Source organism: Bacillus rossius, chromosome 10 (assembly GCF_032445375.1).
Source record: "Bacillus rossius redtenbacheri isolate Brsri chromosome 10, Brsri_v3, whole genome shotgun sequence".
Classification (NCBI taxonomy): domain Eukaryota; kingdom Metazoa; phylum Arthropoda; class Insecta; order Phasmatodea; family Bacillidae; genus Bacillus; species Bacillus rossius.
In genome coordinates, this window is record NC_086337.1 from 44314701 (window position 1) to 44330356 (window position 15656).

Genomic DNA, 15656 nt, shown 5'->3' on the forward strand with positions numbered 1-15656 from the left:
GTTCATGCATTGGAGGAGAATTGATTTAAAAAATCTATTTTAGAACACGCCATTGCCTGCTTGCATTGTTAGTCATAAAGAAAAATAGCAATGGCGTATGTCCAGAAAAAAAATGTTTTAAATCAATAGACTTTGTCAATAATTTTATTTCTCTCGAGGGTACAACATTATTTTGCAATTACCACAAACATCTTGTGAGTTTGGTGAGGTATGATTTGACAAAACAAAATTGTGGGGGAAGGGGGCTCGAGACCTTTTTTTAAAGTTAGGTTTTACGTGGTTTGCTGAAATCAGTCCAGAAAAATGCCATGGTTCTTAACGATAAGCAGCGGCCGAATTCCCTGAATTGCAAAGTGTATGTCAGACTCTTATGACGACTTTAATGTTCACATCAAACTAGTTCGTGCTCGAGGAAGAAAGTTAACCAATAAATTACCGTGTGTGTGTATGTATGTATGTATGTATGTATGTATGTATGTATATGGTGTATATATATATATATATATATATATATATATATATATATATATATATATATAGACGTGTAACATCTTAGTTCTCGATATACGGCATTTGGTAGGAGTAATTTCGAAAATGGAACGGAAGTCGCATGGAACGGAAATATGTAACCACGGCACTGCCATCTGTGGTGAAGTAAATTATGTGACATACCTAACAACTATTTTAAAGCCATAATTCCTTCTCCTTTTCACTCTGTCCCATTTATTCTCCTCTCTCCCACACTCTAACTATCTGCTCTTCTCCCCTCCTCCTCTGTCTTCATTGGGGCCTTCTTCCTGTGCATTTCAACTCCATCATTTTCCTAGGCAGCCTCTCTTTTCCCCTTTCTCAGCACATGTCCATGCCATCTCATTCTTGCTTTTCCCATAACATCACTCAAGCCCTGTGCTCCTTCGCTTGCACCATATCATTCCTGATCCTGTCTCGCCCAAACATGACGTATTAAATGTTTAGAGCCAATAATTCATGGTATTATATAAAAAAAAGTAAATTTCGTCATTAAAAATAGTCTTTGTAGTTATTATGCTTATCAACAGATTCAACAATTTTTAGCCAGAAACTTAAAATGTGTACATGAAACAATACTACATATATGTATACCTAATAGTGAGAGTAAGTTAAACAAAAAACTAACTAATTTTGTTGTAATTTTGTTAATATTGTTACGTAATGGTCCTTAGTTTACAATAAAGTTATAAATATGAAAATACAAATTAAGCTTAACAATATATTTTTTCAATGCAGTGTCTAGAGCCACGACTTTTTTTTTTTTTTTTTTTTTTTTACATTTTTCGTAGTTATTGTTGTGTTGATTAGGATTTTTTCTGATGCTACCATATTTTCAAAGTTAAATTTTACTTTTTATCACTGTCTTATTTAAATACTACTAACACGAATCAAAATTTCAAAAGGATTGTTTAAAGCCCAAAATCATTATACTTAAGTATATATTAACTTACGATGTTTCTCTGTAGAACTTTGGCCATGTCTGTATGGTATCATCTATAAACTAATTATATTTATTTCATTTTGAAAGAAACCATACATAGAAATTAAATAACTTTATCACTTAGTATGCAGACATAATATTTTAGGGTTTCAAGCGAAAGCTTAAACTAAAGCTTTAGAAAATGCATTTTATATTTTAATATATTAAATAAAGTAATTGAGGTGAAATTTGCATTATTTCGGTGTTATTTAGAGTATTACCTTCCATTTCGGTGTTATGTAGTGCATTGACTTCAATTTCGGTGTTACATGGTTATTGATTACCATTTCGGTGTTATGTAGTGTATTTATATTCATTTCGGTGTTACGTGGTTATTGCTTACCATTTCGGTGTTATTCAGTGTATTTAAATTCATTTCGGTGTTATATAGTGCACTGACGTTCGTTTCGGTGCTATGTAGTGTACTGACTTCCATTTCAGTGTCATGTAGTGTATTAACTTCCTTTTCGGTGGCATGTAGTGTATTAACTTCCATTTCGGAGCCATGTAGTGTATTAACTTCCATTTCGGTGTTATGAAGAGTATTGACATACATTTCGGTGTTATATAGTATATTGACTTTCATTTCGGTGTTATGTAGTGTATTGACTTCCATTTCGGTGTTATGTAGTGTATTGACTTCCATTTCGGTGTTATGAAGTATATTGACTTCCATTTCGGTGTTATGTAGTGTATTGACTTCCATTTAGGTGCTATGAAGAGTATTGACTTCCATTTCGGTGTTATATAGTGCATTGACGTTCGTTTCGGTGTTATGTAGTGTATTGACTTCCATTTAGGTGTTATGTAGTGCACTGACGTTCGTTTCGGTGTTATGTAGTGTATTGACTTCCATTTAGGTGTTATGTAGTGTATTGACTTCCATTAGTGTTATGTAGTGTATTGACTTCCATTTAGGTGTTATGCAGTATATTGACTTCCATTTAGGTGTTATGTAGTGTATTGACTTCCATTTAGGTACTATGAAGAGTATTGACTTCCATTACGGTGTTATGTAGTGTATTGACTTCCATTTCGGTGTTATGTAGTGTATTGACTTCCATTTCGCTGTTATGAGAGTATTGACATCCATTTCGGTGTTATGTAGTGTATTGACTTCCATTTCGGTGTTATGTAGTGTATTGACTACCATTTCGGTGTAATATAGTATATTGACTTTCATTTCGGTGTTATGTAGTGTATTGACTTCCATTTCGGTGTTATGTAGTGTATTGACTTCCATTTCGGTGTTATGTAGTGTATTGACTTCCATTTCGGTGTTATGAAGAGTATTGACACCATTTCGGTGTTATGTAGTAAGTATATTGAGTTCCATTTCGCTGTTATGTAGCGTGTTCACTGCCATTTCGGTGTTATGTAGTGTATTAACTTCCATTTCGGTGTTATGTAGTACACTGACTTTCATTTCGGTGTTATGAAGAGTATTGACATACATTTCCGTGTTATGTAGTGTATTGACTTCCATTTAGGTGTTATGCAGTATAAAGACTTCCATTTCGGTGTTATGTAGTGTATTGACTTCCATTTCGGTGTTATGTAGTGTTTTGACTTCCATTTAGGTGTTATGTAGTGTATTGACTTCCATTTCGGTGTTATGTAGTACAATGACATTCATTTCGGTGTTATGTAATGTATTGACTTCCATTTCGGTGTTATGTAGTACAATGACATTCATTTCGTTGTTATGTAGTATATTGACTTCCACATCGGTGTCATGTAGTGTATTGACTTCCACATCGGTGTCATGTAGTGTATTGACTTCCATTTCGGTGTTATGTAGTGTATTGACTTACATTTCGCTGTTATGAGAGTATTGACATCCATTTCGGTGTTATGTAGTGAATTGACTTCCATTTCGGTGTTATGTAGTGTATTGACTACCATTTCGGTGTAATATAGTATATTGACTTTCATTTCGGTGTTATGTAGTGTATTGACTTCCATTTCGGTGTTATGTAGTGTATTGACTTCCATTTCGGTGTTATGTAGTGTATTGACTTCCATTTCGGTGTTATGAAGAGTATTGACACCATTTCGGTGTTATGTAGTAAGTATATTGAGTTCCATTTCGGTGTTATGTAGTGTGTTCACTGCCATTTCGGTGTTATGTAGTGTATTAACTTCCATTTCGGTGTTATGTAGTACACTGACTTTCATTTCGGTGTTATGAAGAGTATTGACATACATTTCCGTGTTATGTAGTGTATTGACTTCCATTTAGGTGTTATGCAGTATAAAGACTTCCATTTCGGTGTTATGTAGTGTATTGACTTCCATTTCGGTGTTATGTAGTGTTTTGACTACCATTTAGGTGTTATGTAGTGTATTGACTTCCATTTCGGTGTTATGTAGTACAATGACATTCATTTCGGTGTTATGTAATGTATTGACTTCCATTTCGGTGTTATGTAGTACAATGACATTCATTTCGTTGTTATGTAGTATATTGACTTCCACATCGGTGTCATGTAGTGTATTGACTTCCACATCGGTGTCATGTAGTGTATTGACTTCCATTTCGGTGTTATGTAGTGTATTGACTTCCATTTCGGTGTTATGTAGTATATTGTCTTCCACATCGGTGTCATGTAGTGTATTGACTTCCATTTCGGTGTTATGTAGTATATTGTCTTCCACAGCGGTGTCATGTAGTGTATTGACTTCCATTTCGGTGTTATGTAGTATATTGTCTTCCACAGCGGTGTCATGTAGTGTATTGACTTTCACATCGGTGTCATGTAGTGTATTGACTTCCACATCGATGTTGTCGCGCTGCCTGCTAGTCTCTAAGGTGCTCTGACACCGCGTGTTGCAGTGGGCCCGTCCAGCATGTCCATCGTGGACAAGGACGGCAAGAAGAAGCACACGCGGCCCACGTTCAGCGGCCAGCAGATCTTCGCGCTGGAGAAGACCTTCGAGCAGACCAAGTACCTGGCGGGGCCGGAGCGGGCCAAGCTCGCCTACGCGCTCGGCATGACGGAGTCGCAGGTCAAGGTGAGCAGACACCGCAGCCTAGTTCACGGCCTCGTTCACAGCCTAGTTCACCGCCTACTTCACCGCCTCTTTCACAGCCTAGTTCACAGCCTAGTTCACCGCCTCTTTCACAGCCTAGTTCACCGCCTAGTTCACAGCCTCGTTCACCACCTAGTTCACAGCCTATTTCACCGCCTATTTCACAGTCTCGTTCACCACCTAGTTCGCAGCCTCGTTCACCACCTAGTTCGCAGCCTCGTTCACCATCTAGTTCACAGCCTCGTTCACAGCCTACCGCCTAGTTCACAGCCTCGTTCACCACCTAGTTCGCAGCCTCGTTGACCATCTAGTTCGCAGCCTCGTTCACATTGCTCACCCTGTCACTGCACCGCTTTCAACGGTTGGTCGAGTATTTCCTACAGTCGAGTACAATGTAATATATATTTTTTTGTCAATGAAATAGCAATGTCCATGACAAATTATACGAATTTGTAAATTTGTATCACTACAAATTAGTGTTCGCAGTAATACTGTGTTCGGACATTTACACGGACATTTATGCTTTGTTTTGCCCCAGTACCTCCAATAATTTAATGTCTTTGTAAACCTTTCCCTGAATAGTTTTTCAGGCATCAAGTGCGCACATTAACAAAGTCCAGTTATTGAACTTTTCCATGGATTATCGTATTTCACATATGCAAAAAATAACCGTAGCCATGTTTTGCACAAGTTTAGGGACAATATATTTCTTGACGTATTACAAAACTATTTCATGGCAACTGTGTACCCCAGCTGGAGGGCGAGTCGAATGGTTTTAAGGTGGCCGCATGGCTGGGCGCGCGAGGTCCAATAGTGCAGGGTCGTTAAGGGCGACAATGGCGCGCGCATCGCACGCGTCTTCGCCTCTACGCGCCAGGCACAGAATTGGCGTGCGGTCTTCTCGTCGGCAACGCGCCTCTATGGGACTTGTAGCGGTGACTCTAACATTTTAAGATGCAATATTAAAGATAAAGTATCCCTGCACCTCCCTATACCACTTACAATAAATACTGTTGTGCCGAATTTTGCATGCCTAAAAAGGTCCGTGAAAACACCCGTTTTAGTCTTTTTCACTGTCCAAAAAATACACGTTATGTACGTAATCGCATGGAGCGAAATTTGTATGGACAAGTGTAATGGCACTTGGATGCTATTCGTGATCAGACACTTGTAATAAATCTAGAGCGGTTTGTGAATGATGCGTTAACTTTTTGAGCTCTCTCTCTCTCTCTCTCTCTCTCTCTCTCTCTCTCTCTCTCTGCTCGCCGTTTTGCGACACTAGCCAGGCCTTTCTACAGCAGTCCGTACCTGTGCCTTTATACCTCAGTGCCCTTATCCTAGTAGTGTGAATGACGTCGCATTGTCGCACGGAAAACTGCCCTGTCCATCACAATTGCGATGTCCGATGTCAGAATCTACTGATTTCTAAAGTAGCCACCAGAGTGTGGAAGGTGCCAAAACAAGTTTTTGAAGTTAAACTTCATTGGGCGCGTTAGGAAAAAAAATAATAAATATGCGAGTGGATTTTTACGATGCGCGCGCAGCATGAAACGAAATTTTTACATGACGAAAAAAAACTACATGTAAAAAAAAGGCTACATAGGCCTACAAATAAAAATTATATATGTGTTTTTAAATCTTATACTTAAGTGATTGATATTGAATACTGGTCCATATAGTTTAAAATATATTTATTGTTAATATTAGTGATAGAAATGTGTTTATAAACTTTTTCAAATCTTAATATATATAAATCTCGTGTCACAATGTTTGTCCTCAATGGACTCCTAAACCACTTAACCGATTATAATAAAATTCGCACACCATGTGCAGTTCGATCCAACTTGAGAGATAGGATAGTTTAAATCTCAAATTATAGTCGCAATTTTAATTTATTGCGATTTATAAAAGCGAAATACCACTCACTGACTCACTCATCACGAGATCTCTAAAACTATAAACCCAATTGACTTGAAATTTAGCATAATTATTCATTTTGTGATGTAGACGCTCACTAAGAACGGATTCTGCGGAAATCCGATCCCAAGGGGAGTTTCGGAGGGTGGAGGGGGGGGGGGGGTAATATATCAAAATTTCCATTTTTTTGGTAGGAAATCACCATGGCAACGGCTGTTGCTTTGTTGATGCTTCATTCGTCTCTATGACAACGACTATTTCATTGTTAGTGCAGTCCTCATCACCGTTGAAATTTAGCTGGTATCTAAATATCAAAAATTACCCTTTTTTTTTCAAGTATTTATATTTTACAGACTTGAAACTTCACAGTAATGTTCCTTATGTTACGCAGGATGACATTTTCCGAAAAGTAGATCCCATGGGTGGTTAAAACAAGGCAACAGGATTTTGCATTGTTCATGCCTTCTGCGTCTCCATGGCAACGGGCATCGCGCGGCAGTGGCGTACCCACAAGGAGGGGCAAGTATAATGAGCGGCGCAAGCGTGATCTGCCTGTAGACTGCCGTAGCGAAGTACGGGTACATCAGTTGTACGTTGCGTGCACGAGTCGGGAAACTACCGGTGCTATTCATTTTCTCTCCGGTACATTATACAGCATTGTAATAAATTTTCACTGACTTTTTTTTATTTACTATTACTGTAAATGGGAGATGTGGCTTAATTTTTTTTTCCATTAGTATAGCCGTGCGAAGCCGGGTCTGGCAGCTAGTGTATTTATAAAATGAGGTTATGTTCCCATATATTTAATTAATTTCATTATAAACTATTATTTATTATGTAATTAATAAATTGATTTTAATTATTAATTAAAATTCATCTCGAATATTTAACTAAATTAAATAATTATTTTATACGTGTATTTATATTAATACTGAATTGCTTTAATTTGACTGGATTGGATTTATATTTTTTCCAACATTATTTACAATTATAACTTCAGTCCTTTAATTATTTTATTTCTATTAATTATATGCGTGCAAAACTAAAGTTAGTTTTTTTCACTACGCCAAGTAGGCTACATAAGATTGGCCAGCCATGGCAGCGACTGATGACATGACCAACTCTCCTATCTTAACTCTGGACTACGACTAGTTGAAACCCGCACGGACACATGGGCTAAGTCACGCGGGGTTATAAAAGGGCACGCGCGAAGAGTGAGGGTTGAGAACGGGGGCAGAAGAGGCTGGGTCCAGGAGAAGAGCTGGCCTCGTCAGTAAAGTTACCCGCCGCGCACTGTTTTGCGTGCGTGGTTCTGTTTTCTATAAATGCTTTTATCTCAAGGAAAATTTGATTACATAGGCGGCGAGGCCAACAATACTACAACAAAAACAAAAATAATAATAATATACAACAAACCATTCCAATATATCGTCGGCTTACTTCTAAAACCTCGTAACTCCATTTCAGTCAATTTTACAGGAGAACTTTGAGGTTTTGGAGCACGGTTTCGACTGACAAAGATACGAGGTTTTATAATTTGTGAATATAAAAGAGACTAAGTAGAGTTGACTTACGAGATTTTATCAGCGTATGCACTATGAAAAAATGAAAAAAAAAAGTACACCAAACACATCCGGAATATAAAACTGGATAAATCTGGACTACGAGGTTTTAGAAGTAAGCCGACAATATACAAGCTGCAATGCCTTTGCAGACTTTGAAACGAGCGAATACAAAGGGAGAAACATTTATACACGACAAACCACGCGATGAAACATACGTAATAGCACGGAATAGCGTGGACGTTTGCAGGGACGTCGGAGCGCGGTCTAGCCACAGTCATCTCCCCGTCGTGCTGCTGTGCAGTGCACATCCCCGCTCGGGGTCAGCCGGGGTGAAGCATGGAAGGAAGTGGGGGGAGGGAGGGTGGTGTCGAAAAGGGGGTGCCAGCTGTTTGGATGTAAATGTAATGAGAGTCGGGCGCCGCAGTTTCCGAAGTGTTGCCCGACACTCCGTCCCTAAAGACGGGGGCGGGCCTGCAGCCACCCCCCCCGGGGGGGCAAAAGAGCCCATCGAAGGGGTGTGGCCGGCCCCAAAGGGTCTGAGGGCCTGGGTTACGCAACAACGGGCCAGGGCGCAGCGGGAGGCGGGAGTCTTGGGTGAGCCGGGGCTTAACGAGGAAGTATTTTTCTGTTACGTTTAAAAAAGAAACCGTTTGTAATACTACAAATGGCTATGGTTATTTTTGCATACATGAGATAAAACTTAGTATTTCTTAAGATAATTGGTGCATAATTTTATATTCTAATTGATGTTTAATTTAAGCATATATTTTTTAAATATAGAAAAGATAATCGAATTCTCGATTGTTCGACTTTATTTTGTGTTATCGTGCTTATTAATGTGCGCAGTTAACATGGAAAAGCTATCCAGGGAACGGTTTACAAATAACTTTTAATTATTGGAGGTACCTACTGGGACAACACAAAGCATATATGCCCGGGTAAGAATCCGACCCCAGTATTACTGCGAACACTATTTCGGACCTTTAAATAATTTCTTTTTGAAAAAAGAAATATTGGTATAGGCTGTGTCGGAACACGGCCACAAGAATACGTCGTGTGAATGTGCGACGTCCGCCATCTTAGCTTCCTTCCTCTCCCTGCAGAGTCCGGTCCGTTCGGCGTCCGTGAGAGGCGTCTTTTGTTGGAATTCTCACCAGCTGCTCTTTCTTCTCATGGTCGTTCCTTGCAATTCCGATATTATGAATTCACCATATGCCTCGACGCTGTAATTTTTTTCGCACTATTCTCCATAATTTCGTCTCACAGATGTTTTATCGTATACTACCTATATGTTTTTTTGTCATATATTGCGTCCTTGCCTATCGCACAGCAATGTTTCTCTGTCACGCACTGTTTTAAAATTGCGACAACCGCGAGTCTTGATCGATTTTTATTTAAACAACCTAATACTATCGTGTTTGTAATAAAATTATCTTTATTTCTATATACAATTTTCAATAAGAAAACAGATGAGTGTAAATATATAGCATCAACTCACCTGTTTATACCTGACAACCCTGAGGTAGGGACCAGTCAAAGATTGACCACCTACTTTTTCTTGTTCCTTATGCTTCGTACTCACAATAATAATTGATTTTGTTTGGTTAATAAGTGAAGAAGTTAAGAAAACATTCAATTAGTTTTAATTAAAGGTAGCCTTGATTTAATTTAATCAGGCAACATATTCGCGATATGTTTGTTCATATATTATGACTAATAAAAAAATAATTTAAAATTTGCTAAACAGATAGGTGAAGGTCAACCTTATTCAGGATCTTAGCCTATAAGTATTTAATAGGTAGGGACAGGGAAAATTGGTGTATTCATTTCACGATGGGCTGAAATTCAAATAGTTTTACCATAGACCTGGCTCACAGCTCTTCTGAAGGTCTCTGGGCCAATGAGAGACACTCAATCAAAGCTATAACGAATCACAGGCTACTAAGTTGGGGCATCTCACAAGACAACAGGCAACGAGCGGGAGTCATGTGGCCGAGTAAGTTACGCGTAGAAACGCGTCCTAGAGGTCACTGAACCCGCGAATTTTTCCATTCGCTACAAATATGAAAAACCTTTTTAAATGATAGGTTATAGGTAGGGACACCTGTATTTCACGATTTCATTTCATGTCAAGGTTTTCCCAAAACACTGTAGCTTTTTCTAAGAGTCATGGCAAATTGTGAGGGTGCAGCAGTACGGTGACCACATTCTCATCGGCCCCGTCAAGAGCGGGACGACACCTCTCACCGACCTCAGCCAATAACCACAGCAGAAAAGCTACAGTATTTTGTGAAATACCTTGACACGAAATGTATTCGCGAAATACAGGTGTCCCTAATGATAGGTTAAAGGTACGGTCGTGCAGATTTCGTGAAAAGATTCCGAGATTAGCTAAAAGTTAAAACACTGTAGCATTGTCTGTGTTTCGTAATTGGGTGAGTTTATTTCGCATGCGTGTCCTTTGTTACAACACCAATCACAGTAGTTCAGTGTGGAAGCAAACGCGTCCTGAGTGGCCCGGTCAAATAAGGCAAGGACTTCTCTCGCAGACGGCCGCCAATCACAAGGAATACCGTGTTGCAGACTAATAGGCGTTCAGATTTATTCGCGAAAAATTCCTGCCCCTAGTTATAGGAAATTTAAATGGAAGTCAACATACGGTGAAAGCGCGTATTTTTTTAAAATTATTTCTTTACGTTTTCTCGGGAAAAAAAACCGCAGCGGAAACGCGTGACTGTTGCGTTGCGCCGCGCCGCTACGCCGCCGACCGCCATTGGAGGGCGCGGGGGCTCCATTCAGATGCAAATGGTAGGGGGGGAGGAGAGCCAATCGCCGCCTGCTGGGTGCATCAATGCATGCGGCTCGAGGGTGAGGAGGAGGGGTGGTTAGGGGGCCGACTGACTGCGCTCCACGAGCGAGGGTTGAAGTTGCGCAGATTGGCGCAGGCTGCGATCCCTGGCTCTTTCTCGCGGTGTTCGTCCAGCTCCAAGTTCATTGTTTCACATTTACGTTTTAAACAATACATCTGTACATTCTTTAATGGGCTAATATTAGCGAAATTATATACATATATATATACACACATGTAACTTATATGGCAATTAAGGGCCGGTCTTTCGTACACACAACGTAGGCCTACTGGTATTTTTTTCCTCATTACATTTATTTCAGTGCTGTTTCTAGAAATTTTAACTCGATACCTCCCTCGCATTCATTTTTATTGCCACATATATTTTTTTTTTCAGCTTGAACTAAGTCAGTTTGTGTAACATCATGGGTTTAAAATGTCGCGTAAGTGATTACAGCCTAACTATAAGAAAAGACTTGCGCGCTTTTTTTACACTCATGATATTTACACCAAGTGGATATCTGCTGAAAATATTAGTGTCGGAATGACGAATGCAAAGGAGGTATCTCATTTTAAAAAAATGAAGAGTAAAAAATGAAAAATTTGCATGGCGTGTAACACCGATCCTTAAATGTCAACGTCACATTTTCAACCTTTTTGTGCAATACCGATAACGATACTTAAATTAATCACAGCCAGGAAAGAATTACTTATTGGATACATCATGGCATGGTTTGAATTTCTTTCGCAAACATTTATTTCAATTTACTTAGCTGTCAAAATACTCGCAACTACTTGTCACTTAGTTAATGTTTCAGGATCTAAACAGAATTTTTGAACTGTCAATAAAGTTCACCAAAAGCATTATATGTAGCAGGAAACTATTTGAACTACACAGAATAATTCTGAATTTGACAGATAGTCTTCGGCCGCAGGTTCATCACGACAAAATATGTTCAAAACATCTATAAGACTTATGGTCTAAAAAAAGATTCCCAAGGCTGTTATAAGCCTTTGAAGGTTAGGCTGAACATTTTTTTGTAGATAATAGAGAAAGTATTTAAGATGGAACACTTAACTTCTGGATTATGTTTAAATGAAGTTCTAAAACAAATGAAATTTATGTGCCCGAGGAAAAACTATTTTATTGAAATTATTGGGAGTAACGCCTTTATTTTCTACATTTTTTGTGACGTTTTACTAACCCCAATTACATCGCAGTGAAATAATTTTTTCTATCGCAAAAAAAAACAACATTTCTATTGGTTGTAGAACTTCCTTCAGTTTAACATAATCCAGATACTCAGTTTTTTCGTCTTAAACGCTTCCTCTAATATTTACAATAAAAATGTAGTTCAGCCCCAACTTCAAAGATGTAGCTATTACAGCTTTGGGAAGCACTTTAGACCGTAATTAATGTGTGTATCTGTGTGAGTGTATATATATATATACATACATATATACACACACAAACAACTTATTTTGTCGCGATAACCTGCAACTAAAGTCTGTCGGTAGAATTCAGACTCATTCTGTATATATGCAATAAAATATATAATTAAATTTCACACGTCACGTGTGGGTGTGCATGTACTAAAAAAACGAGAATGCATACAAAAGCCCAAGAGCCACTAAAAATGTAAACACTATTCTTCGTTCTGCTGTGAGGTTTCCAGAACACGAACGGCGCTTTTAAAATAAAACAAACCGTGGCGTAACTCACCTGTTTTCCATCAGCTAACCTTGATTACGTGGCCCGAATGGTGCTCGTTCCTTCCATTTCCCCTTCCAGCTGAAACATTTCAGAGAGATGTTTGTTACTGCGGGAGAAAAAAACTTTTCAGGTTATGTTTTTTTTTTTTTCCTTCCCCGGAACGGAATTTTTCTTCCGAGAGAGTTAAGGGGGGGATTACTTTGTCCTTTCACCGCGCTTTCTCAACACACACACACATACACACACACCAACACACGCTGCTTCATTCTCTTCTCTTCACTCTCTTTTTAACCCCATCTCCCCCGACCGCACAGTCCCGGTATCTGTTTGTTCTTCTCGCCGCTTGCGATGTCCTCCGTAATCCAAGGTCCTTGGCTCGGTGCCGCCTCCTCGCGCAACCAAATTTACCCTTCCGACTCGTATTTACATTTTTATTGAAACTCGACCGGGATTTTCCCCCCTCTCCGGTAAGCTCCGGCCGCTGCCGCATTATAATACGGAGAAAATAAGCGCTGAAAAGGAATACGGTGGGGCGCGTGCTGGAAAAAAAAAAAAAAAAAAAAAAAACCCTGGCACCCGCGTCCGTTTCATGCCCGAACCAACCCCCCTTTGTCCCAGAGGTCTTTTTATAACTTCCCCTCCCCCACTATCCCTTTTACCAAGCTTATTTCAAAAACCTATCGTAATGAAAAAAAAAAATACTATATATGTAATTTAATTTCCACCCCCGGAGTAATTTTTTTTTTGGTTGCATCAGGCTGGTTGGTTGCGAAGGGGTCTAGAGGGGGGGCTGAGGAATATTCGTGTCGACATCCCAGTGGCTTTATTCAATTATCTAACGTAATCTCCCAATTATAAACGGCCGTGGAGGGTGGTCGGCGTGGAGAATTGTCTCGGGGAGAGGAATAACAGAGAGAGAAAAGGGAAGGGGGGACGGTTTTAAGCCCCTCCAGGACTCCCGCCATCCTACCTCTCTCTCTATCTCTCTCTCTCTCTCCCAAAAACCGACGAACACCCCCTCGCAAGAGCGACGCGACACATGGCGCAGTGGAGTAGCCGGCAGAATCTCGGCTGAGGAATCTCCTCCGCGATCTTCGCTGGATTTCTCTCTCCCTCCCCCCTCCACCCCTCCTTACGTTTTCTTCCTCCCCTCATCTTGCTCCGACCCGCCAGCTCGTTACTATGGCGACGGCGGGTAAGATGAGGTGAATTCATTAAGAGACCTACACAGCCTCCGTCACCCCTTGTTCCAGTCTCTGTCTGTCTTCCCCCTCTCCTACCCTGGACCAACATGTACATCTTCCCCGAGTTGTTCGCCCCGCTCTCTTCCCGTGTTCTTGGTATCCCCCTCCTTCCCCACACCACCCCTTCTTTCTCTCTCTCTCTTGCTTCCTCGCGACGTGTTTACCAGATACAGGCTTCAGCGATAAGATTTCCTCTAACACTCCCGTAATGGAATTAGCTCTCTCCCCCCCCCCCCCCCCCCCCCGGGCGAACCATCTAAGCTGCCGAATCGGCCTCGTCTCCTATCGGCGCCGAGTTTCTGCTTCGACGTCTCTGAGCGACGTCTCTGTTGTTTGTAAACCGTTCCCTGAATAGCTATCCAGTATAAACTGCACACATTAATAAGCATAATAAAATTAAAATAAAGTGAAAAAAATTTTATGTTCGATTACCTTTTACATGGTTTTAAAAAATATATTCTTAAATGAAAAATCAATTAAAATCTAAATTAATGGACCAATTTTCGAATGAAAAAAAATACTCAGTACTATCTCGAAAATCATACATGCAAAAATTACCATAACCATGTGTACTACAAAGATACGATATCTCACTTGTAGTATTACAGACTGTTTCTTAAAAACTGGTATCCAAAGGAATGTTTTATAAAAGTACAGAACATTTTTTTGTTTCTTTCTGTCTGTGCAAAGTGCTTATAACTATCAATGCGTTTATGCTATGCTGATTTTGGCCGGGTCTTAAAAAGGCAACGCCACTCGTAACAGCCCGTTGTAGGTGAGCAAGCAGCGATAACGCGCACAGATTTCACCTACTGCCAGTCAAGGCGTAAAGTCGATCCGGCGGTGCGAGGGGCCTAGCGGAAAATCCCGCGATACCGCAGCCATAATCCACCCCCCCCCCCCCTCTCCCTACGTGAGAGCCGTTCATGCCACGATTACAACGTCGTCGGCGGCGCGCTATTCTGAGTGCGCGACGCGTAATGTCGAAACGTCAGACCGAGGCGGCCAAAAGTGACGTTGAGTTTGCTTAACTTAACTCCTTTCTGTTCCACGAACCCCCGCCCCCCTTCCCCCTCGCACCCCCCCCCCAAACATCATTTTTTTATTCCACCCTAAACCATCCTCCAGCCCCCTCTACCCGCAATGTTAAGCCCCCTCCAGCGACGTTCACTTGTCAGCCTGACAGCGCCATTGTCGGCTCCTAGAAGCAACAGCTGCGCAAGTGTCATCAAATAAGCCAATGGGCATATACATACTATCGCAGTCTAATAAGAGTTTAGACGTTTTCCCCTAATCATACGCTGGGATGATTAATTTTTATTTATAAATGAAAACGTTACTGGTGGTTTTAGGCTACAATGCGCTTTTGTTTTATGTCTGCGACATTCATCACGTAACTGGCTCTGTTCGGCAAAGGAAGCCTGTATCTCCTTCGAGTGGGCCAATTAAAACGTAGCGGTTGAATTGGGGGAATGCCTGTGATTCATAGGAAAACAACCCCTCTACCGCCGAACATGTATCCTCCTACTAAAATAATAGCAATAAGTTAAATTTGTATGTATGTATACTCTATCTTTATCCAGCGACAAATCATAATCTCTAATCATAGGATAACTATAATGTAATTTTGCGGAACCAAATTTTCTGCAAATATTTGCTATAAACTTCGGCACTCAGTTCGTTTTCAGACCGCATTTATTTTGACAAGCCCTTCTACGAACATTGAGCCAGTAACTAACTCTGATTTTTATATTTAATAATTTGGATCAAAGCATGAAAAAACATTTTAAATTTTCACATTGAAAACTAATTTTGAAAATATTTC

At 40.1% G+C, this 15656-nt stretch overlaps 1 protein-coding gene across 1 annotated transcript in view; it reads left to right on the top strand.

Moving 5' to 3' along the window:
• Positions 1 to 15656, top strand: part of LOC134536329 (homeobox protein Nkx-6.1) — a 201354-nt gene that overhangs the window by 145793 nt on the left and 39905 nt on the right. The window contains exon 4 of the mRNA XM_063376082.1: positions 4360 to 4525. Coding sequence (XP_063232152.1) covers positions 4360 to 4525 — 166 coding nt within the window. The remainder of the gene's footprint in view (positions 1 to 4359; positions 4526 to 15656) is intronic.